Below are 23,903 nucleotides of genomic sequence, written 5' to 3'. Positions count from 1 at the left end.
TCATGGGAGCCGCAGGGCATTGTGGGTAATGGAGGGGGTGATGTCATGGGAGCCCCGGGGCATTGTGGGTAATGGAAGGGTGACGTCAGGGGGGAGCCCGGGGGCATGGTGGGTAACGGAGGGGGTGACGTCATGGGAGCCCCAGGGCATTGTGGGTACCGGAAGCAGAGTCGGGCTGCGGCTGCGCCCCCGCTTTATTCCCCCCAGCCCCCCAGGCCCCCAGGCCCCGCAGGCCCCAGGCCGGCTCCGGGGTCCCGGGTTCCCCCCCCGGGCTCAGGGGGTGTCGGGGTCCCCCCAGGCCCAAGACCCCCAGCAGGGTCAGATTTTGGGGTGCCCCCCAGGCCCCTCCAGGCCCCTCCAGGCCCCGCAGGCCCCAGGCCGGCTCTGGGGGTCCCAGGCCTGGGCCTCCCTCCAGCCCCCCCCCAGGCTCCGGGGTCCCGGGGTTCCCCCGGGCTCAGGGGGTGTCGGGGTCCCCCCGGTTCTGGGGCTCCCGGGGTCCCCCCCCAGCCCGCGCAGGCGCTGGCAGGCCCGCCGGGCGGGGAAGGCCAAGGGGAGGCCGAAGCGGCCCCGCAGCCAGGCCTCCACCTCCGCCTGCAGCCGGGCCTCGGCCTCCGCCGCCGGCACCGCGGGGCCTGCGGGGAGCGGACGGGAAGGGAAGGGGGGCCGGGGGGCCGCCGCCCCCCACAGCCCCCCGGCCCCCGTGTGTCCCCCACATCCCCCTGTCCCCATCCCCCCCCGTGTCCCCCCCTGTCCCCAATATCCCCACGTCCCCATCTCCTCTCGTGTCCCCCCGTCCCCCCGTCCTCACATCCCCCATGTCCCCCGTCCCCTCCGCGTCCCCCGTCCCCCGTGTCCCCCCCATGTCCCCATCTCCCCCACATCCCCCGTCCCCCTGTCCCCACATCCCCATCCCCCATCTCCCCCATGTCCCCCTGCCCCCCTTTTCCCCCATCCCCATGCCCCCATCCCCCTGTCCCCCCTGTCCCCCCCATCCCCCCATCTCCCCCTGCCCCCTTTTCCCCCGTCCCCATGCCCCCCATCTCCCCCCGTCCCCATCTCCCCTTGTCCCCATCTCCCCCATCTCCCCCATCCCCCCGTCCCCCACCTCCCCCCATGTCCCCCTGCCCCCCCTTTTCCCCCATCCCCATGTCCCCCATCTCCCCCATCTCCCCCATGCCCCCCATCCCCCCTGTCCCCCCGTCCCCATCTCCCCCATGTCCCCCTGCCCCCCTTTTCCCCCGTCCCCATGTCCCCCATCTCCCCCATCTCTCCCCATCTCCCCCATGTCCCCCATCCCCCTGTCCCCCCCATCTCCCCCATGTCCCCCTGTCTCCCCCTGTCCCCCCGTCCCCCATCTCCCCCATGCCCCCATCCCCCTGTCCCCCATCTCCCCCATGTCCCCCTGTCTCCCCCGTCCCCATCTCCCCCATCTCCCCCATGCCCCCCATCCCCCTGTCCCCCCATCCCCCATCTCCCCCATGTCCCCCTGTCTCCCCCGTCCCCATCTCCCCCATCTCCCCCATGTCCCCCTGCCCCCCTTTTCCCCCGTCCCCATCTCCCCCATCTCCCCCATGTCCCCCTGCCCCCCTGCCCCCCTTTCCCCCGTCCCCCCGCACCCCGGCAGCGCGGCAGGAAGGTGTGCGCCAGCAGAGCCTCCTTGGTGGCCTCGTCCTGCGCCCGCCGCGTCAGCGCCGCCACCAGCTCCCCGTGCTGCGCCGTGGCGCGTCGGTACCGGCTGCGGGCCAGCTCCAGCGCCGCCGCCTCCCGCCGCCGCGCGAAGGCCTGCGGGCACGCGGCACCTCGCACCGCCTCGCACGGGCCTCGCACGGGCTCGCACGGGCTCGCACGGCCTCGCGTGGCCTCGCGTGGCCTCACGTGCGCCTTGCACGGCCTCGCACGGCTTCATGTGCGCCTCACACGGACCTCGCACGGCCTCGCATGGCCTCCCATGCACCTCGCACGGCCTCGCGTGCACCTCGCACGGCCTCACACGGCCTCACATGGCCTCACACGGGCTCGCACGGCCTCGCATGGCCTCACATGCGCCTCGCACGGCCTCGCACGGCTTCATGTGCGCCTCGCACGGACCTCGCACGGCCTCGCGTGCACCTCGCATGGCTTCGCACGGCCTCGCATGGCCTCCCGTGGCCTCACATGCACCTCGCACGGACCTCGCACGGCCTTGCGTGGCCTCACGTGCACCTTGCACGGCCTCGCACGGCTTCATGTGCACCTCGCACGGCCTCGCATGGCCTCGCGTGCACCTCGCACGGCTTCGCTTGCACCTCGCATGGCTTCGCACGGCCTCGCACGGCCTCCCGTGGCCTCACATGCACCTCGCATGGACCTCGCACGGACCTCGCACCGCCTCGCACGGCCTCGCATGCACCTCGCACGGCCTCACACGGCCTCGCACGGACCTCGCACGGCCTCACGTGGCCTCACATGCGCCTCGCACGGCCTCGCACGGCTTCATGTGTGCCTCACACGGACCTCGCACGGCCTCGCGTGCACCTCGCATGCACCTTGCACGGCTTCGCACGGCTTCACGTGCGCCTCGCACCGCCTCACACGGCCTCGCATGGCCTCGCACGGGCTCGCATGGCCTCACGTGGCCTCACATGCACCTCGCACGGCCTCGCACGGCTTCACGTGTGCCTCACACGGCCTCGCACGGACCTCACACCGCCTCACACGGCCTCGCATGGCCTCACATGGCCTCACGTGCGCCTCGCACGGCTTCACGTGTGCCTTGCACCGCCTCGCACGGCCTCACATGCACCTCGCACGCCCTCGCACGCCCTCGCACGAGCCTTGCACGGCCTCACGTGCCCCTCGCGTGGCCCCCCCGCACCCTCGCGTCAGCCTCGCACGGCCTCATGCACCCCCGCACGGCCCTCGCACGATGCCCCCCCGCCCCCATCCACCCCCGTCCCCCAACTCCGGGGTCCCCCTCAAACCCCTCTGCCCCCCAACTCTTGGGTCCCCCCAACCCCTCTGCCCCCCAAACCCCTGTGCCCCCCTCAACCCCTCTCTCCCCCCCAACTCTTGGGTCCCCCCAACCCCTGTGCCCCCCAACCCTCTGCCCCCCACCCCTGTGGCCCCCCAACCCCTCTCTCCCCCCCAACCCCTCTCTCTCCCCCCAACCCCTGTGCCCCCCAACCCCTCTGCCCCCCACCCCTCTGCCCCCCACCCCTGTGCCCCCAACCCCTCTCCCCCCCAACCCTTAGGTCCCCCCACCCCCTGTGCCCCCCCAACCCCTCTGCCCCCCCACCCCTGTGCCCCCCAACCCCTCTCTCCCCCCAACCCTCAGGTCCCCCCACCCCCTGTGCCCCCCCCAACCCCTCTCTCTGCCCCCCAACCCCTGTGCCCCCCCACCCCTGTGCCCCCCAACCCCTCTCTCCCCCCAACCCCTCTCTGCCCCCCCAACCCCTCTGCCCCCCCACCCCTGTGCCCCCCAACCCCTCTCTCCCCCAACCCCTCTCTGCCCCCCAACCCCTCTGCCCCCCCACCCCTGTGCCCCCCAACCCCTCTCTCCCCCCAACCCCTGTGCCCCCCCCACCCCTGTGCCCCCCAACCCCTCTCCCCCCAACCCTTAGGTCCCCCCCACCCCTGTGCCCCCCAACCCCTCTCTCCCCCAACCCCTGTGCCCCCCAACCCCTGTGCCCCAACCCCTCTCTCCCCCAACCCCTGTGCACCCCCAACCCCTCTCTCCCCCAACCCCTGTGCACCCCCAACCCCTCTCTCCCCCCAACCCCTCTGCCCCCCCCCCAACCCCTGTGCCCCCCCCACCCCTGTGCCCCCCAACCCCTCTCTCCCCCCCAACCCCTCTCTCCCCCCAACCCCTGTGCCCCCCCACCCCTGTGCCCCCCAACCCCTCTCTCCCCCCCCACCCCGTGCCCCCCTCACCTTCGCTCCCCGGAAGGCGACGAGGGCCCCGAGGCCGAGGAGGAGGGCGGTGGCCCCCACCTTGAGGTCGGCCATGAGCCCCAGCCCCAGGTTGAGGAAGAGGAGGGAGCCCCAGGCCGCCAGCCCCAGGTGCAGGCGGGCGCGGGTCAGCCCGGGGGTCCGCACCCGCCCGCGCCCCAGCAGCAGCTCCAGGGCCTCCAGCGGAACCTCCCTGAAGGCCGCCAGCTCCAGCCCCGCGCCCCGCGGCCGAGCCACCACCACCACCCGGCGGAAGTACCGCCTGCGGGGGGGGACAGCCCCGGGCTGGCACCCCGAAACGCGGGGAGCCCCCCAAGAGCCCGGTCCCTGAGCCCTGGCACCCCACAACGTGGCACGTCCAAGCCCCGGCAACTCACAGCCCAAACCATGAGCCCCCAAAGCCCAGCACCCCCAAACTATGGTGTCCCCAAAGCCCAGCACCCCAGAACATGGTGTCCCCAAAGCCCAGCACCCCAAAGCCCAGCACATGGCACCCCGAAACGCGGGGACCCCCCCGAGGTCCCGGTCCCTGAGCCCTGGCACCCCACAACGTGGCACGTCCAAGCCCCGGCACCTCACAGCCCAAACCATGAGCCCCCAAAGCCCAGCACCCCAGAACATGGTGTCCCCAAAGCCCAGCACCCCCAAACCCCAGTACCTGGCACCCCAAAACTCAGGAGCCCCCCAAGACCCCAGTTCCTGAGCCCCGGCGCCCCCCAACGTGGCACGTCCATGCCCCGGCGTCCCCAAGGGCCGGCACCCCAATATCCCAAAGCCCAGCACCCCAGAACATGGTGTCCCCAAAGCCCAGCACCCCCAAACCACAGTACCTGGCACCCCAAAACTCAGGGACCCCCCCGAGGTCCCGGTCCCTGACCCCAGCACCCCACAACGTGGCACGTCCAAGCCCCGGCAACTCACAGCCCAAACCATGAGCCCCCAAAGCCCAGCACCCCCAAACTATGGTGTCCCCAAAGGCCAGCACCCTCAAACGCCAGCACCCCAAAGCCCAGCACCCCAGAACCTGGTGTCCCCAAAGCCCAGCACCCCAAAGCCCAGCACATGGCACCCCAAAACTTGGGGAGCCCCCCAAGAGCCCGGCTCCCTGAGCCCAGCACCCCCCAACATGGCACGTCCATGCCCTGGCGTCCCCAAGGGCCGGCACCCCAATATCCCAAAGCCCAGCACCCCAGAACATGGTGTCCCCAAAGCCCAGCACCCCAAAGCCCAGTACCTGGCACCCCGAAACACGGGGACCCCCGAGGTCCCGGTCCCTGAGCCCCGGCGCCCCAAAACATGGCACGTCCAAGCCCCGGCAACTCACAGCCCAAACCATGAGCCCCCAAAGCCCAGCACCCCAGAACATGGTGTCCCCAAAGCCCAGCACCCCAAACTATGGTGTCCCCAAAGCCCAGCACCCCCAAAGCCCAGTACCTGGCACCCCAAAACTTGGGGACCCCCCCGAGGCCCCGGTCCCTGAGCCCGGCGCCCCACAACATGGCACGTCCACGCCCGGCACCTCACAGCCCAAACCATGAGCCCCCAAAGCCCAGCACCCCCAAACTATGGTGTCCCCAAAGCCCAGCACCCCAAAGCCCAGCACATGGCACCCCAAAACTCGGGGAGCCCCCCAAGAGCCCGGCTCCCTGGGCCCAGCACCCCACAACGTGGCACGTCCATGCCCTGGCGTCCCCAAGGGCCGGCACCCCAATATCCCAAAGCCCAGCACCCCAGAACATGGTGTCCCCAAAGCCCAGCACCCCAGAACATGGTGTCCCCAAAGCCCAGCACCCCCAAAGCCCAGCACATGGCACCCCAAAACTCGGGGACCCCCCCGAGGTCCCGGTCCCTGAGCCCGGCGCCCCAAAACATGGCACGTCCAAGCCCCGGCACCTCACAGCCCAAACCATGAGCCCCCAAAGCCCAGCACCCCCAAAATATGGTGTCCCCAAAGCCCAGCACCCCCAAACCCCAGTACCTGGCACCCCAAAACTCAGGGACCCCCAAGTCCCGGTCCCTGAGCCCTGGCACCCCACAACGTGGCACGTCCATGCCCCGGCGTCTCACAGCCCAAACCATGAGCCCCCAAACCCCAGCACCCCAGAACATGGTGTCCCCAAAGCCCAGCACCCCAAACTATGGTGTCCCCAAAGCCCAGCACCCCCAAACCACAGTACCTGGCACCCCAAAACTCGGGGACCCCCCCGAGGTCCCAGTCCCTGACCCCAGCACCCCACAACATGGCACGTCCAAGCCCCCGCCACTCACAGCCCAAACCATGAGCCCCCAAAGCCCAGCACCCCCAAACTATGGTGTCCCCAAAGCCCAGCACCCTCAAACGCCAGCACCCCAAAGCCCAGCACCCCAGAACCTGGTGTCCCCCAAGCCCCGCACCCCCCAAGCCCAGCACATGGCACCCCGAAACGCGGGGAGCCCCCCAAGAGCCCGGCTCCCTGAGCCCTGGCACCCCACAACGTGGCACGTCCATGCCCCGGCGTCCCCAAGGGCCGGCACCCCAATATCCCAAAGCCCAGCACCCCAAAGCCCAGCACATGGCACCCCAAAACTCGGGGACCCCCCCGAGGTCCCGGTCCCTGACCCCGGCGCCCCAAAACATGGCACGTCCAAGCCCCGGCACCTCACAGCCCAAACCATGAGCCCCCAAAGCCCAGCACCCCAAAGCCCAGCACCCCAGAACATGGTGTCCCCAAAGGCCAGCACCCCCAAAGCCCAGCACATGGCACCCCAAAACTCGGGGACCCCCCCGAGGTCCCGGTCCCTGAGCCCGGCACCCCACAACATGGCACGTCCATGCCCCGGCAACTCACAGCCCAAACCATGAGCCCCCAAAGCCCAGCACCCTCAAACGCCAGCACCCCAAAGCCCAGCACCCCAGAACCTGGTGTCCCCAAAGCCCAGCACCCCCAAAGCCCAGCACATGGCACCCCAAAACTCGGGGAGCCCCCCAAGAGCCCGGCTCCCTGAGCCCAGCACCCCCCAACATGGCACGTCCATGCCCTGGCGTCCCCAAGGGCCGGCACCCCAATATCCCAAAGCCCAGCACCCCAGAACATGGTGTCCCCAAAGCCCAGCACCCCCAAACCACAGTACCTGGCACCCCGAAACACGGGGACCCCCCCGAGGTCCCGGTCCCTGACCCCGGCACCCCACAACGTGGCACATCCATGCCCCGGCAACTCACAGCCCAAACCATGAGCCCCAAAGCCCAGCACCCCAGAACATGGTGTCCCCAAAGGCCAGCACCCCCAAAGCCCAGTACCTGGCACCCCAAAACTCAGGGACCCCCCCGAGGTCCCGGTCCCTGAGCCCGGCGCCCCAAAACATGGCACGTCCAAGCCCCGGGGTCCCCAAGGGCCGGCACCCCAATATCCCAAAGCCCAGCACCCCAAAGCCCAGCACCCCAAACTATGGTGTCCCCAAAGCCCAGCACCCCCAAAGCCCAGTACCTGGCACCCCAAAACTCAGGGACCCCCCCGAGGTCCCGGTCCCTGAGCTCCAGCACCCCAAACCCTGCACCCCCACACCTGGAGCCCCCAACCCCCACACCCGCTCTGCCCCCCCCTTACCGGGCTCAGCCCCCATGGCCCCCCTGCTATGGCCCCCCGCCATGGGGCCCCCATCCCCTATAGCCCCCCCATGCGCCCCCCCAATTTGGGGGCCCACCCCAGGGGACCCCCAATGGGCACCCCCACTATGCCCCCCACATGTCCTCCAGCCCCAGGACCCCAGCCCCATGGCCCCCGCTATGGGGTCCCCAGCCCCATGGCCCCCCCGGTTTGGGGCTCACCCCCCTGGACACCCAGCCCTATGGCCCCCCTCTGCTATGGGGTCCCCAGCCCCATGGCTCCCCCCATGCCCCTCCCCAGGATCCCCAGCCCCATGGCCCCCCCCCCCCACTATGGGGTCCCCAGCCAAATGGCTCCCCCATGCCCCCAATTGGGGCCCAGACCCACACCCCCCAGGACCCCCAGCCCCCTATGGCTCCCCCGCTATGGGGTCCCCAGCCCCATGGCTCCCCCATGCCTCCCCCACAACCCCAGCCCCATGGCCCCCCCGCTATGAGGTCCACCCCCCCAGGACCCCAGCCCCCATGGCCCCCACTCCACTATGGGGTCCCCAGCCCCATGGCTCCCCCATGCCCCCAATTTGGGGTCCACCCCCAGGACCCCAAGCCCCATGGCCCCCCCCCCACTATGGGTCCCCAGCCCCCATGGGTCCCCCATGCCTCCCCACGACCCCTTAGCAAGCCCTATGCCCCCCGCATATGGGGTCCCCAGCCCCATGGCTCCCCCCTATGGCCTCCCTTTAGCCCCCAATTTGGGGCCCACCCCCACGACTCCCCAGCCCCATGGCCCCCCCGCTATAGGTCCCCAGCCATGGCTCCCCCATGCCTCCCCCACATTTGGCCATGGCTTCCCCCTGCTATAGGGTCCCCAACCCCATGGCCTCTCCCCATGCCCCCCATAGCTATGAGGGGTCCCCAGCCCATATCCCCCATACCCAATTTGGGGTCCACCTCTCAGGACCCCAAGCCCCATGGCCCCCCGCCTTATGGGTCCCCCAGCCCTACATGGCCTCTACCCCCATGCCTCCCCCGACCCCCGACCCCAGCTCCCATGGCCCCCCCCGCGCTATGGGGTCCCCAGCCCTATGGCCTCCCCCCCATGCCCCTCCCCAGGATCCCCAGCCCCATGACCCCCACTATGGGTTCCCAGCCCATATGGCTCCCCCATGCCTCCCCCACGACCCCCAGCCCCATGGCCCCCTGCTATGGGGCCCCCAGCCCATAGCTCCCCCATGCCTCCCCACGATCCCCACGACCCCCAGCTTCGCCTTATGGCCCCCCGCGCTAACGGGTCCCCAGCCCCTGTATGGCTCCCCCCCATGCCCCTCCCAGGATCCCCAGCCCCATGGTACCCCCCACCTATGGGGTCCCCAGCCCCATGGCTCCCCCCATGCCTCCCCCGACCCCAGCCCATGGCCCCCCCCCCGCTATGGGTCCCCAGCCCCATGGCTCCCCCATGCCCCCAATTTGGGGCCCACCCCCATGCCCCCCCCATCCCCCCAGTTCGGGAGCCCAGCCCCACTGACCTGTGGGGGCGAGAGAGGGCGGCCGTAGGAGGCCAGCGCCGCAGGGGCCGGGGGCCGGGCAGGCCCCACCCCACTTTGCCTCTGCGCCCAGAACTGGATCTCCTCGTACTCCTCCAGCCGCACCGAGATCTGGGGGGCAGGGTCGATAAATAAATAAATGGGGGCATGGGGACGGAGCCTGTGGGGCCATGGGGGGGGACTGTAAGAGGGGATCACGGGAGGGCCTATGGGGGGGATGAAGTGGGGAGCTATGAGAGAGGGGGATGAAAGGGCCATGAGGGGGCTATGAAAGGGGATCTAAACAGAAGGTGGGAAAGGAGCAGAGGGATTTGAGAGATGGAAGAATGATCTAGTATGAGGGGGATGAAGTATGAGAGAGGCTATGAGGGGGATGGGGGATGGGAGGAGCTATGAGACACCCAAAAGCTTATAGAGAGACTATACGGGGGGATCAAAGAGAGATGGGGAGGAACCCCCATGATCTAAGTAAGAGGGGAGAGCCTATGAGTGGATCTGTGATGAGATGAAGAGGATGGGAAAGGAGCTGTAGACGTGGATAGAAACTGATGAAGAGGGCCTGTAATCACGTAGAAGAGATGTGGATGAGAGACTGTGGGGGATATGAGATGAGAGGCTGATAGAAGAGACCTGTAAGAGAGGCACAGAGAGCTGGGAAAAAGGGAGCCGGATAAGGGGGCCATGGGTGGAATATGAGAGATGAGAGATGGGAGGAAACTGTAGAGATAAGCTATGATCAGATCGATGAGAGCTGAGATAGCTAAAATATAGAGAACTAAAATGAGAGGATGAGTAGAAAATCAGGAGAGACTTATGGGATAGAGCTACGGCTAGAAAATCGCATAGAGATGGGGAGAGATGAAGGAGGAAATCATGGTATGAGATGAGGGAAACTGCATGAGAAACTATATACCAAGAGGGCACAGAGGGCTGGAGGCCTATGGAGGGGAGCCATGAGAGGGGACTATGGGGGATACATGGAGGGGGATGGGAGGGAGCAATTATGTGGGGATGGGGGGGCTATGGGGGGCTATACGGGGGGATGGGGGGGCTATGGGGGGCTATGGGGCTGAGGGGATGGGAGGAACTATCAGGGGTGGGGGCTGTGGGGCAGATGGGGGCTATGGGGAGGACTATCGGGGGCGGTTATGGGAGGAGTATGGAGGGTATGAGGGGGCTATGGGGGAATGAGAGGGAGTCTATAGGGGGCTGTGGGGGGGGATAGAGGGGGGCTATGGGGGGGGTATGTGGAGGGGGATGGGGGTATGGAGAGGGGGCTATGGGGGGGGCTATGGGGCACTTTATGCTGGGGTATGGGGGCACTGGGGGCTGTGTGGGGGCTGTGGTAACTATGGGAGATGAAAGGTATCAGGAGGGGGGATGAGGAGGGGCACATGGGGGAGCATGGGGGTGGGGGAGGCTGAGGGGGTTGTGGCTATGGGGGGCTGCCAAACTGGGGGCTGTAGAAGGTATGTGAGGGGGGCTGTGGGGGGATGGGAGGTTGGAGGGGGGTTGTAATGAGTCACGAAGGGCACTGAGAGGCTGGGGGCAGCTTATGGAGAGGGGGCTGTGGTGAGATGGGGGGATGGGAGCAGGGCTGGGGGCTGAGGGGGCTATAGGGGCTATGGGGGGGCTGGGGGCTATGGGGACCGGGCAGGCCGGGGGCTGGGGCCCATGGCTTTCCCACGGGGGCCCAGCGTGGGGGCCCATGTAGGAGTGCCCCCCACCCACCCCACATCCCCACCCACGGGGGGTGCTGCACCCTGGAGGCAAGGGCCTGAGGGTCCCCCACCTCACCCATAGCCCCCCCACCCCCGGGCCCCACCCACCTGCACCTCGTCCAGTGGGTGCTGCACCAGGAGGGCGAAGGCGATGGCGGCCTCCGGCAGCCGCTGGAAGTTGGCCTCGGCCAGCAGCGGGGCCAGCGCGGCCACCACCCGCCGCTCGCGCCGGCCCCCCGGGGACCCCCCCGGGGACCCCCCCGGCCCCCCGGGGTCCCCCGTGTCCCTGTCGGGGTCGATGGGGCCGTACAGCGCCTGGGAGGGGGGGGGGACACACATGGGGTGCTGCCCCACGGCGCCCGGTGCTGCTGCACGGCACCCCGAGCCTGCCCCATGGCACCCGGTGGTGCCCCAACCTGCAGATGGGTGCCCGGCGCACCAGAGCCACCCCGCATGGCGCAGTGGGTGCCCCATAGCACCCAGTGCTGCCCCATGGCACCTAATGGCACTCCATAGCACCCAGTGGCACCCATAGCACCCCATAGCACCCAGCGCTGCCCCATGGCACCCAGTGGTGCCCCATAGCACCTGATGATGCCCCATAGCACCCAGCACTGCCCCATGGCACCCAGTGCTGCCCCATAGCACCTAATGGCACCCATAGCACCCAGTGGGTGCCCCATGGCACCCAGAGCCACCCCATGGCACCCAGTGGGTGCCCCATAGCACCTAATGATGCCCCATAGCACCCAGCGCTGCCCCATAGTACCTTATGGCACCCCATAGCACCCAGTGGCACCCATAGCACCCCATAGCACCCAGCGCTGCCCCATGGCACCCAGTGGCAGCCCAGTAGCTTAGCCCCAGTTTTGCCCCACGGCACCCAGAGCCACCCCATGGCACCCAGTGGGTGCTCCATAGCACCTGATGCTGCCCCATAGCACCCAGTGGTGCCCCATAGCACCTGATGCTGCCCCATAGCACCCAGCGCTGCCCCATGGTACCCAGTGGTGCCCCATAGCACCCAGTGCTGCCCCATGGCACCTAATGGCACTCCATAGCACCCAGTGGCACCCATAGCACCCCATAGCACCCAGCGCTGCCCCATGGCACCCAGTGGTGCCCCATAGCACCTAATGATGCCCCATAGCACCCAGCGCTGCTCCATAGTACCTTATGGCACCCCATAGCACCCCGTGGCACCCATAGCACCCCATAGCACCTGATGCTGCCCCACGGCGCCCGGTGCTGCTGCACGGCACCCCGAGCCTGCCCCATGGCACCCGGTGGTGCCCCATAGCACCCAGTGGGTGCCCCACGGCACCCAGAGCCACCCCATGGCACCCAGTGGGTGCCCCATAGCACCTGATGCTGCCCCATAGCACCCAGCGCTGCCCCATAGTACCTTATGGCACCCCATAGCACCCAGTGGCACCCATAGCACCCCATAGCACCTGATGCTGCCCCATAGCACCCAGCGCTGCCCCATGGCACCCACTGCTGCCCCATAGCACCTAATGGCACCCCATAGCATCCAGTGGTGCCCCATAGCACCTGATGCTGCCCCATAGCACCCAGCACTGCCCCATGGCACCCAGTGGTGCCCCACAGCACCTAATGGCACCCCATAGCACCCAGTGGTGCCCTATTTCACCTGATGCTGCCCCATAGCACCCAGCGCTGCCCCATGGCACCTAATGGCACCCCATAGCACCCAGTGGGTGCCCCATAGCACCTGATGCTGCCCCATAGCACCCAGTGCTGCCCCATGGCATCCAGTGCCACCCCATAGCACCCTGAGCCTGCCCCATGGCACCCAGTGCCACCCTGTAGCACCCGGTGCTGCCCCACAGCACCCCCAGCCTGGTTTGGGGGAACCTGGAGGGGCAGGTGGGGGAGGGGCAGGTTTGGGGGCATTATGAGGGAGGAGGGCTTTGTGGGGGAGGGGCGGGGGCAGGGTGGTAAGGCCCGGGGCAGGTACCTGCAGGGGAGGGGCAGGTGGGGAGGGGCAGGTTTGGGCGGGCCAGTCCGGGGAGGGGACGGTGTGGGGGAGGGCGGTGGGGAGGGCGGTACCTGCAGGTGCAGGCGGTGGGGAGGGCGGTGGGGAGGGGCGGTACCTGCAGGTGCAGGTGCAGGCAGTGGGGGAGGGGAGGGGCTGGGAGAAACGGTACCTGCAGGTGCAGGTGCAGGTGGTGGTGGGAGGGCCACAGCGAGTGTTAAGGGCAGTACCTGCAGGTGCAGGTGCGGGTCACGGTGAGGGGAGGGCAGTGGGAGGGGCGGTACCTGCAGGTGCAGGTGTGCAGGCGGTGGGGGAGGGGAGCGGTGGCGTTACGCTGCAGATGGGCGGTACCTGCAGGTGCAGGTGCCATACGGCGGTGGGGAGGGGCCGGTGGGGGGAGGGGCGGCCGCATACAGGTGCAGGTGCAGGCGGTGGGGGAGGGGCGGTGGGGAGGGCGGAAATTACACCTGCAGGTGCAGGTGCACGGCGGTGGAGGGGATGGCTTGCAGATGGCGGCTGCAGGTGCAGGTGCAGGCGGTGGGGAGAGAGCAATGAGGAGGGCGAAGGTACCTGCAGGTGCAGGTGCTACGGGCAGGTGATGGGGAGGGAGCAGTTGGGGAGGCCGTTGTTGTTACCATGCAGGTGCAGGTGCAGGCAGTGGGGGAGGGGCAGCCTGGCCTGCAGTTACGTGCAGGTGCCGAGGCGGTGAGGAGGGGCAGTGGGGGAGGGATACCATCCATACACCTGCAGGTGCAGGTGCAGGCGGTGGGGAGGGGGCCGGAGATCCAGGGGAGAGCGGCTGTACCTGCAGGTGCAGGTGCAGGCCGGTGGGGGGACAGGCGGTGGGGGAGGGACGTACCTGCAGGTGCAGGTGCGGGCGGTGGGGAGGGGCGGTGGACGCCGGAGGGCGGTACCTGCAGGTGCAGGTGCGGGCGGTGGGGGAGGGGCGGTGGGGGGAGGGGCGGTACCTACAGGTGCAGGTGCAGGCGGTGGGGGAGGGGGCCGGTGGGGGAGAGAGGCGGTACCTGCAGGTGCAGGTGCAGAGCGGTGGGGGACACAGGGGGTCAACAAGTAGGGGAGGGGCGGTACCTCGCAGGTGGGATGCAGGTGCAGGCACGTTGGGGGAGGGGCGGTGGGGGAGGGGCGGTACCTGCAGGTGCAGGTGCAGGCGGTGGGGGAGGGGCGGTGGGGGAGGGGCGGTACCTGCAGGTGCAGGTGCAGGTGGTGGGGGAGGGGCGGTGGGGGAGAGCGTACCTGCAGGAGTGCAGGTGCAGGCGGTGGAGGGGATGGGCAGTACTACTCCGCAGTTAGTGCAGGTGCAGGCGGTGGGGGATGGGCGGTGGGGGAGGGCCGGTACCTGACAGGGTGCAGGTGCAGATGGGCCGGTGGGGGAGGGGCGGTAGGGGACACGGCATGCCTGCGGGTGCAGGTGCACGGGCCATGGTGGGATGGGCGGTGGGGAGAGGGCAAGTACCTGCAGGTGCAGGTGCAGGCAGCGGTGGGGGAGGGGCCGGTGAGGAGACGTACACCTGCAGGTGCAGGTGCAGGCGGTGGGGGAGGGGGCGTGGGAGGCGGCCTGCAGGTGCAGGTGCAGGCACGGTGGGGGAGGGGCGGTGGGGGAGGGCTGGTACCTGCAGGTGCACAGGGTGCGGGCGGTGGGGGAGGGGCCGGTGAAGAGGAGGGCGAGACCTGCGGGGTGCACATGCAGGCCGGTGGGGGAGGGGGCCGGTGGGGGGATGGGCGATGTACCTGCATGTGCAGGTGCAGGCGGTGGGGGAGGAGCCTAACGGGGAGGGCAGCTGCCTGCAGGTGCAGGTGCCAGGCGGTGGGGGAGGGGCCCCGGTGGGGGGGAGGGCGTGCCACCCTGCAGGTGCCGGTGCCGAGCGGTGGGGAGGGGCCGGTGGGGGAGAGGCGGCTGCCTGCAGATGCAGGTGCCGGGCGGTGAGAGGAAGGGCCGGTGAGGGGGAGGGCGGCACCTGCAGGTGCAGGTGCAGGCGGTGGATGGAGGGGCAGTGAGAGGGGCGGTACAACTACGGGTGCAGGTGCAGGCGGTGGGGAGGGGCGGTGGGGAGGGCGGCCTGCAGGTGCAGGTGCGGGCGGTGAGGGGAGGGCAGTGGGGGAGGGCGGTACCTGCAGGTGCAGGTGCAGGCGGTGGGAGGAGGGGCGGTGGGGAGGGCGAACACCTGCAGGTGCAGGTGCGGGCGGTGGGGAGGGAGCGGTGGGGAGAGGCGGTACCTGCAGGGTGCAGGTGCAGGCCGGTGGGGGAGGAGCTGATGAGGGAGGCGGGCCTACAGGTGCAGGTGCAGGCAGTGAGGGGAGGGGCTGCAGATATGGGGAGGGGGCGGGCTACCTGCAGGTGCAGGTGCAGGCGGTGGTAGCGGGGGTGCAGGGCCCGGTCCAGGCGGGCGGCGAAGGCCAGGAAGGCGGCGCGGGAACTGCCCGAGGGGTGGAACTCCTGGGGGTCACGGGGGGTCATGGGGTCACCAACGGGGGTCACGTGGAAGGTCGTGGGGGAGGGGGGGGCATGGGGGGGTCACGGGGGCCACGGGAGCCATAGGGGTCACGGGGGACAGGGGGGTCATGAGGTCACGGGGGTTGGGGGAGACACGGAGGTCATGGGGTCACAGGCCGTGGGGTCATGGGAGTCTGAGGGGTCTGGGAGACATGGGGTCACAGGGGTCATGGGGTCATGGGGGTCACAGGAGACATGGGGTCACAGGGGTCATGGGGTCAGGGGAGTCCCAGGGGGTCACAGGGTCAGGGGGACCCATGGGGGGGAGGGGTCCCAGGGGGTCCCTGGGGGCGGGGGCGGCTGCGGGTCCCTCTGGTCCCCCCCGTCCCCCATGTCCCCGCGTGTGCCCATGTCCCAATGTCCCACCATGTCCCTGTGTCCCCGTGTCCCCTCTGTGTCCCCATGTCCTCATGTCCCACCATGTCCCCGTGTCCCCATGTGTCCCTCTGTGTCCCCACATCCCCATGTCCCCGTGTCCCCAGCAACCTCCCGTGTCCCCATGTCCCCCGTGTCCCCCCGTGTCTGGGTGTCCCGTGTCCCCACTGTGTCCCCGTGTCCCTCATGTCCCCATGTCCCCGTGTCCCCCCATGTCCCCTGTGTCCCCATGTCCCCATATCCCCTGTGTCCCCCGTGTCCTCATGTCCCACCATGTCCCTGTGTCCTTCGTGTCCCCTCTGTGTCCCCACATCCCCATGTCCCCGTGTCCCTCCATGTCCCCGTGTCCCCCCGTGTCCCCCATGTCCCCATGTCCCTGTGTCCTCATGTCCCCATGTCCCCATGTCCCCATGTCCCCTTGTCCCCATGTCCCCATGTCCCTGTGTCCTCATGTCCCCATGTCCCCATGTCCCCTTGTCCCCATGTACATGTCCTCATGTCCCCATGTCCCCGTGTCCCCATGTCCCGTGTCCCCCATGTCCCCATGCCCCCATGTCCCCCGTGTCCCCATGTAAGCCCTTTATGTCCCCCTGTGTCCATGTCCCCGTATTCCCCAGTGCAATGTCCCCATGTCCCCAGTGTCCTTACCATGTCCCCATGTCCCCCCCGTGTCCCCATGTCCGGGTGTCCCCGTGTCCCCGCTGTCACCGTCAGCAGGACGTGCTGCAGCTGCTCCCGGGAGAGGGGCACGAAGCTGTCCCTGAACTGCTCCTCCCACCCCGGTGGCACCTCGGGGTGACGCCGTCCCCGCGCCCGGGCCACCGCCGCCGCCAGCGAGGCCAGCGAGGTCACCGAGGCTGCCGGCGAGGTCACCGGCGACGAGGTCACCGGCGACGAGGTCACCGGCCGGGAGGTCACGGCCCGCAGCATCCTGCGGGACACGCGGGGGACACGCGTGACGCGCATGACACGCGTGACGCTCTTTTGACGCGGCACGGGAGGGTGGTCACCCGCGCGAGTATCTCCTCCCCCCCCCACCCGTGTCACACGCGTGTGCTACTGTGACAGAGAGGGGAGGGGGAAGGACGCCCGCGACATGTGCGCGAGGGAACAGGCGGGGGCAGAGAGGGTGCATGATTTGCTATGGATGGGTGCAGGGGGGTGCCATGAGGAACGCAAAGTCACCAGAGAGGTGCAATGGATGCAATGAAGGGTCATGATAATGAGGGTGCAGTGGGAGTGCAGGGGGGTGCCATGGGGTGCCATGGGAGGTGCCATGAGGTGCAATGGGGTGCAATGAGGTAGTGCGAAGTGCAACAGGGGGTGCAGGGGGTGCAATGGGGTGCAGGGGGTGCCATGGGGTGCCATGGGGTGCAATGGGGTGCAATAGGGGGTGCAGTGGGGTGCAATAGGGTGCAATGGGGTGCAATGGGGTGCAATGGGGTGCAGGGGGGGGTGCAAGCCAGGGGAGTGCAGGGGGTGTCGGCGTGCAATGGGAGGTGCTGAACAGGGTGCAATCCAGGTGCAATGGGGTGCAATGGGGGTGCAGAGGTGCCATGGGGTGCAATGGGGGTGCAATCGGGGTGCAGTGGGTGCAATGGGGTTGAGAGTGGGGTGCAGGGGTGCAATGGGGGTTAAGATGCCAGAGGAGGTGCACAATGGGGTGCAGGGAGGTTCAATCCAAGGGTGCAATAGGTGCCAAGAGGGGGTGCAGGGGGTGCCATGGGGTGCAGTGGGTGCAGAGGGTGCAGAGGGTGCCATGCAGGGTGCACGGGGTGCAGTGGGTGCACGGGGGGCGCATCCGGGGCGCAATAGGAATTGCAACGTTGTTGGGCAGTGGGTGCAGTGCGACATGCGGCGAACGGGTGCACGAGGGTGCAGTGGTATGTCCCGGGGTGCACGGGTGCGAATGGGCGCATGCGGTGCAGTGAGGCGCAGGGGAGGTGCAATGGGTGCACGGGGTGCAATGACGGGGGGTGACACGAATGGGTGCAGTGGGGTGCAGTGGGGTGCGATGCGCAACTGGGGTGCAGGGGTGCACGAGGGTGCAATGTTAAGGGTGCATGGTTAAGGGGTGCCGAGAGTGGGGTGCATGGGGGTGCCGAAGTGGGGTGCATGGGGTGCACGGGTGCAATGTGGTGCAATGGAGTTGCAGTGGGGTGCGATGCTGGGTGCAACATGGGGTGCAAGAAGTGCAATGCAGGGTGCAGAGGGCGCAGTGGGGTGCAATGTGGGGTGCAATGTGGGGTGCGATGGGTGCAGTGGGGTGCTTGGCAACTGGTATCACTGAGGTGCAGTGGGGTGCAGTGGTGCAGTGGGGTGCACAGGGCGCAATGCGGGGTGCGATGCAGTGCAGTGGGGCGCAACGGGGTGCACGGGGTGCGATGGGTGCACGGGGTGCAGTGGGGTGCGATGTGGGGTGCGATGTGGGGTGCGATGTGGGGTGCGATGCAGTGCAGCAGGGTGCAATGCAGGGTGCAACATGGGGTGCAGCGGGTGCAATGTGGGGTGCCATGCGGGGTGCAGCGCCGGGCGCTCAGGGTGCGACGTGGGGTGCAAGGGGGTGCAGTGGGGTGCAATCGGGGGAACGCAGTGGGGTGCAGTGGGGTGCAATAAGGGTGCAATGGGGTTATGTTACAATGTGGGGGCAACAGTTATGGGTGCAATGGGGGGTGCAATGGGGTGCGAAGGGTAAATCGGGGTGCAGTGGGAGGTGCAATAGGGGGGTGCAGAAGTAGGCTGCAATAGGAGTTTCGCAGGGGTGCAATCGAAGGGAGTGCAACGAAGAGAAGTGCAATGGGGGTGCAGGGGGTGCAATGGGGTGCAATGGGGTGCAATGGGGTGCAGGGGTGCAATGAAGAGGGGGTGCAATGGGGTGCCATGGGGTGCAATGAGGGTGCAATGAGGGTGCAGGGGTGCAATGGGGTGCAATGAGGTGCAACAAGGGTGCAATGGGGTATCCATGGGGTGCAGAAGGCGTGCAATAAGGGGGGTACAGAAGGGGGTGCAATGTAAGATTGCCAATGGGGTGCAGGGGTGCAATAGAGGGGTGCAATGGGGTGACCATGGGGTGCAATGAGGGTGCAATAGGGTGCAACGAAGGGGTGCAATAAGGGTGTCATGGGGTGCAAGGGGTGCAATAAGGGGTGCAGAGGGTGCAATGGAAGAGGTGCAATAGGGAGTGCAATGAAGTGCAATAGGGGTGCAATAGAGGGTGCAGGGGGTGCAACAGGGGAGTCCAATGGTGCAATGGGAGGTGCAATAGGGGGTGCAATGAGGTGCAATGGGGTGCAGGGGGTGCAATAGGAGGTGCAATAGGGGGTGCCATGGGGTGCAACTAGGGGGTGCAGGGGGTGCAATAGGGTGCAGGGGTGCTAATAGGGGTGCAATGGGGTGCCATGGGGTGCAACGGGGGTGCAATGGGGTGCAATACCTAGGGAATTGCAGGGGAATTTTAATAGGGGGTGCAATGGGGTGCCATGGGGTGCAACGGGGGGTGCAATGGGGTGCAATGGGGTGCAGGGGGTGCAATGGGGTGCAGGGGGTGCAATAGGAGGTGCAATAGGGGGTGCCATGGGGTGCAATAGGGGGAGCAATAGGGTGCCATGGGGTGCCATGGGGTGCAATGGGGTGCAGGGGGTTCCGGCTCCCGACCCCGCTCCGCTCCCCCTGACCTGCCGCCCGCTGCTGACATTGACACGGCGCATGCGCGCCCGCAGGCCACGCCCCCCCGTCCCCACCCCCGCGCCTGCGCCGAGGGCGGGGAAGCAGGCGAGGAGGCGGGGCCGTGGGCGGGGCCAATCGGGCATCGGAGGCGGCGGGGAGCGCGCATGCGCTCTGGCCCCTCCCTGCCGCAAGGGCGGGAAGGGAAAAAGGCGGGAAAGGGGCGCTGAGGGGAGCGGGCGGCGGCCTCGGCCCCCCCCGGTCCCCCCGGTCCCCCCGGCCCGGCCTCCGCCTCCCGGAGACCCCCCCCGGGCCCGGGCATGGGGCTCCGTAACGGTGGGTGACCCCCCCACCCTCGGGGTCCTCTCATGGCAGGGGCTCAGCTCCGTCCTTCACCTCAGCCCTGGGGTCCTGTCATGGAGGGGGCTCGGCCCTTCCCCTCACCTCAGCCCTGGGGTCCTGTCATGGTGGGGGCTCAGCCCTTCCCCTCACCTCACCCTGGGTCCTGCCATGGTGGGGGCTCCCCCCTTCCCCTCACCTCAGCGCTGGGGCCCTGCAATGGTGGGGGCTCAGCTCCGTCCTTCACCTCAGCCCTGGGGTCCTGTCATGGCAGGGGGCTCAGCTCCGTCCTTCACCTCAGCCCCAGGTCCTGTCATGGTGGGGGCTCAGCTCCGTCCTTCACCTCAGCCCTGGGGTCCTGTCATGGCAGGGGCTCCCCCCTTCCCCTCACCTCAGCCCCGGGTCCTGTCATGGCGGGGGCTCAGCCTCGTCCTTCACCTCAGCCCTGGGGTCCTGTCATGGAGGGGGCTCGGCCCTTCCCCTCACCTCACCCTGGGTCCTGCCATGGCGGGGGCTCCCCCCTTCCCCTCACCTCAGCCCTGGGGTCCTGTCATGGCGGGGGCTCAGCCTCGTCCTTCACCTCAGCCCTGGGGTCCTGCCATGGCGGGGGCTCCCCCCTTCACCACCCAGACCAGCGCCCGGCCATGGCTCCTGCCTGCGCCTCTGCCCGGCCATCACTCCTGGCGCGACCCGCAGGCAGGAGCCGTCTGCTGCCGCTCGGGCGATTAACCACGGGCTCGTTAGCCCGTGCAGCCGGCCGCCGCCTGTCCCGCTGCCCGGGCGCAACCGTTGAGGGCCGGAGAGCGGCTGAGAACGGGCGCTCATTAACCCGCTAACGAGCCGCGGGGTGCAGAGGACGCGCCCCAACACGGTGTCACCTCCGCAGGTCCCGCTCGACGTCACCGACCCCCGGGGTGCGACGGTGGCCGCTACCGGCCCGGTGAGTCACTCGCCAGCCCCTCGGCGGGGATCCAGCCCCCCCCTAATTTGGGGTGTGGGGGTTCCCCCCTCCTGCCAGCACCCCCAACCCCCCCCCCAGAGCCTGGCGGCTGCACGGCCCCCGCCCGCCCCTTGCCGGAACAGAGAAAATGGCCTTTTCTGCCCCAAAATGGCGCCCGTGGCCTGGGAAGAGCAGCAGGAGGTGTGGCTGGGGAGGGGGTCTGCCCCATAGCTGCCCCCCAGCCTCACCTTCTGCCCCACTGCTGTCCCCCAGCCCCGTCTCCTGCCGCGTAACCCACCCCCCCAGAGTCTCCTGCCCCACAGCTGCCCCACAGCCCCATCTCCTGCCCCATAACAACCCAGGTATCCTGCCCCACAGCTGCCCCCAGCCCCATCTCCTGACCCATAACCCTCCCTGGAGTCTCCTGCCCCACAGCTGCCCCCAGCCCCACCTCCTGCCCCATAGCAACCCAGGTATCATGCCCCATAGCTGCCCTCCAGCCCCATCTCCTGCCCCATAACCCCCCCCGGAGTCTTCTGCCCCACAGCCACCCCACAGCCCCATCTCCTGCCCCATAACAACCCAGATCTCCTGCCCCACAGCTGCCCCCCAGCCCCACCTCCTGCCCCATAACCCCCCCGAGTCTTCTGCCCCACAGCCACCCCACAGCCCCATCTCCTGCCCCATAACAACCCAGATCTCCTGCCCCACAGCTGCCCCCCAGCCCCACCTCCTGCCCCATAGCAACCCAGGTATGCAGCCCCATAGCTGCCCCCAGCCCCATCTCCTGCCCCATAACCCTCCCTGGGGTCTCCTGCCCCACAGCTGCCCCCCAGCCCCACCTCCTGCCCCATAGCAACCCAGATATCATGCCCCATAGCTGCCCTCCAGCCCCATCTCCTGCCCCATAACCCCCCGCAGAGTCTCCTGCCCCACAGCTGCCCCTCAAACCTGGCCTGGGGCGGGGGGGGGGGGGGGGGGGGCCCCGCCCCCACCCCATTGGCCCCGCCCCACCGGGGGGAGGGGCTAAGGGAGGGACCCAGGAGTCTGGGCTGCTGTGCTGGGGGGCTCGGGGGTAACCGGGGAGGCCCTGGGGGCTGTTTGGGGGGCTGGGGGTGTTTGGGGGCCAGGGGTAACCGGGGGGCCCTGGGGTGTTTGGGGGGCTCTGGGGGGCTGCGGGGGTCCCGGGGCCGTGCCGCTGTCTGTCTGTCTGTCTGTAGCGACCCGCTCGGAATCTTAATGACCCGCCGGAGGTGGGGGGGGGGGGCGGTCTGGCTGTCTGTGTGTCCGCCTGTCGGTCCGTCTGTCCGCCCGCCCCGGGTGTTGTCCGGCTCCGGACCGGCGCCGGGGCGTGGCCGGTACCGGGGAGGGGGCGTGGCCGGTACCGGGGGCGGGGCCGGTGCCGGTGTCCGAGTGACCGGTGGCGGCGGCGGCGGCGGCGGCGGGATGCGGTGGGGAGCGTGAGAGGTGAGCGCCGGGCGGGGACCCCCGACACAACGCCCCGACACCCCGACACCCCCCGACACAACACCCCAACGCACCCCCAACCCCCCCCGACACCCCGACACAACACCCCAACGCACCCCGACACCCTCCAACAGACCCCGACACCCCCCAATACCCCGACACACCCCGACACCCCGACACAACACCCCAACACCCCCGGCACCCCCAAGACCCCGACACCCCCTGACACAGCAATCCGACACCCCTGCAACACCCTGACACCCCCCACCCTGACACAACACCCTGACACCCCCAACACAACACCCCAAAGTCCTCCAACACCCTCCGACAGCCCGACACCCCAACACACCCCAACACCCCAATGCAACACCCTCCCCGACACCCCTGACAACCTGTAACACCCCAACACCCCCAACCCCTGACAGCCCCCAACACCCCTGACACTCCCCGACACCTCCAACACCCCCTGACGCCCCCAACACCCCCAACACCCTGATGCCCCCAACACCCCTGGCACCCTCCCAACCCCTGACAACCCCTGATGCCCCCAACACCCCCTGGGATCCCCAATACCCTGACGCCCCCAACACCCCCAACACCCCCTTGACACCCCCTGACACCCTCCCAACACCCTGACACCCCCAACACCCCGACACCCCCAACACCCCCCCAACACCCCCCAACACCCCGACACCCCCAACACCCCGACACCCCCAACACCCCTGACACCCTCCCAACACCCTGACACCCCAACACCCCGACACCCCAACACCCCCAACACCCCCAACACCCCGACACCCCAACACCCCGACACCCCCAACACCCCTGGCACCCCCAACACCCTGACACCCCAAACACCCTGACACCCCCAACACCCCTGGCACCCCCAACACCCTGACACCCCAAACACCCTGGCACCCCCCAACACCCTGACACCCCAAACACCCCGACACCCCCAACACCCCCGACACCCCCAAACACCCCGACACCCCAACACCCCCTGACACCCCCCAGGCCCTCCCCACCCCCTCCCATGGCAGCCCGACACCCTGGGCTGGGACACCCAGCGCAGCACCCCGGGCCCCCCCCCCACGCGTGGGCACCCCGGGGGGGGCACTGGCACCCCGGGGGGGGCAGGGACAGGCGGACGCGGGCAGGGACAGGCGGACACGGGCAGGACAGGCGGACACAGGCAGCCGCACAGCCGCACGCCCCGGCCCCATTAGTATTCTGCAAGCGGCGGCGGGTGCTGCAGGGTGGGGGGCCGGCGGGGCCGGACTGGGGGGAACTGGGAGATGCTGGAGGGGACTGGGAGGTGCTGGGGTGCAGCTGGGGGTGCTGGGAGGGGGCTGGGGGGACTGGGATCCAGTTGGGGGGACTGGGAAGGGACTGGGGGTCCTGGGGGATTGGGGGCTGGCAGGTGCTGGGATCCAGTTGGGGGGACTGGGAGGTGCTGGGGTGCAGTTGGGGGTGCTGGGAGGGGACTGGGGGGACTGGGATCCAGTTGGGGGGCTGGGAAGGGACTGGGGGACTGGGATCCAGTTGGGGGGACTGGGAAGGGACCGGGGGGACTGGGAGGTGCTGGGATCCAGCTGGGGGCACTGGTGGGGACTGGGATCCAGTTAGGGGGCTGGGGGGACTGGGAGGTGCTGGGACCCAGTTGGAGGGACTGGGGGCACTGGGATCCAGTTGGGGGTCTGGGAGGGGACTGGGGGTGCTGGAGGAACTGGGAGGGACTGGGAGGGGACTGGGGAGCTGAGACCCAGCTGGGGGACTGGAAGGTCCTGGGGGGGCTGGGACCTGGCTGGGGGGAACTGGGAGGGACTGGGA

The 23,903-nt window shown here is 68.9% G+C and overlaps 1 protein-coding gene across 1 annotated transcript; it reads right to left on the bottom strand.

The window, feature by feature from the left end:
- Nucleotides 1–318: 318 nt before the first annotated feature.
- TMEM143 (transmembrane protein 143) lies at nt 319–16,594 on the bottom strand. The gene is made up of 7 exons (XM_072847687.1): nt 16,373–16,594; nt 15,128–15,232; nt 10,887–11,093; nt 9,040–9,168; nt 3,910–4,212; nt 1,617–1,782; nt 319–632 (listed from the first exon to the last, which is right to left on the bottom strand). Exons 1-7 carry the CDS (start codon nt 16,592–16,594, stop codon nt 319–321), a joined length of 1,446 nt encoding a protein of 481 aa, XP_072703788.1.
- Between the last annotated feature and the right edge of the window lie 7,309 nt (nt 16,595–23,903).

This window comes from Ciconia boyciana, chromosome 28, assembly GCF_034638445.1.
Source record: "Ciconia boyciana chromosome 28, ASM3463844v1, whole genome shotgun sequence".
Taxonomy (NCBI): domain Eukaryota; kingdom Metazoa; phylum Chordata; class Aves; order Ciconiiformes; family Ciconiidae; genus Ciconia; species Ciconia boyciana.
Note: the sequence above shows the minus strand (reverse complement) of the source record. Positions and strands in the feature narration are given on the sequence as shown.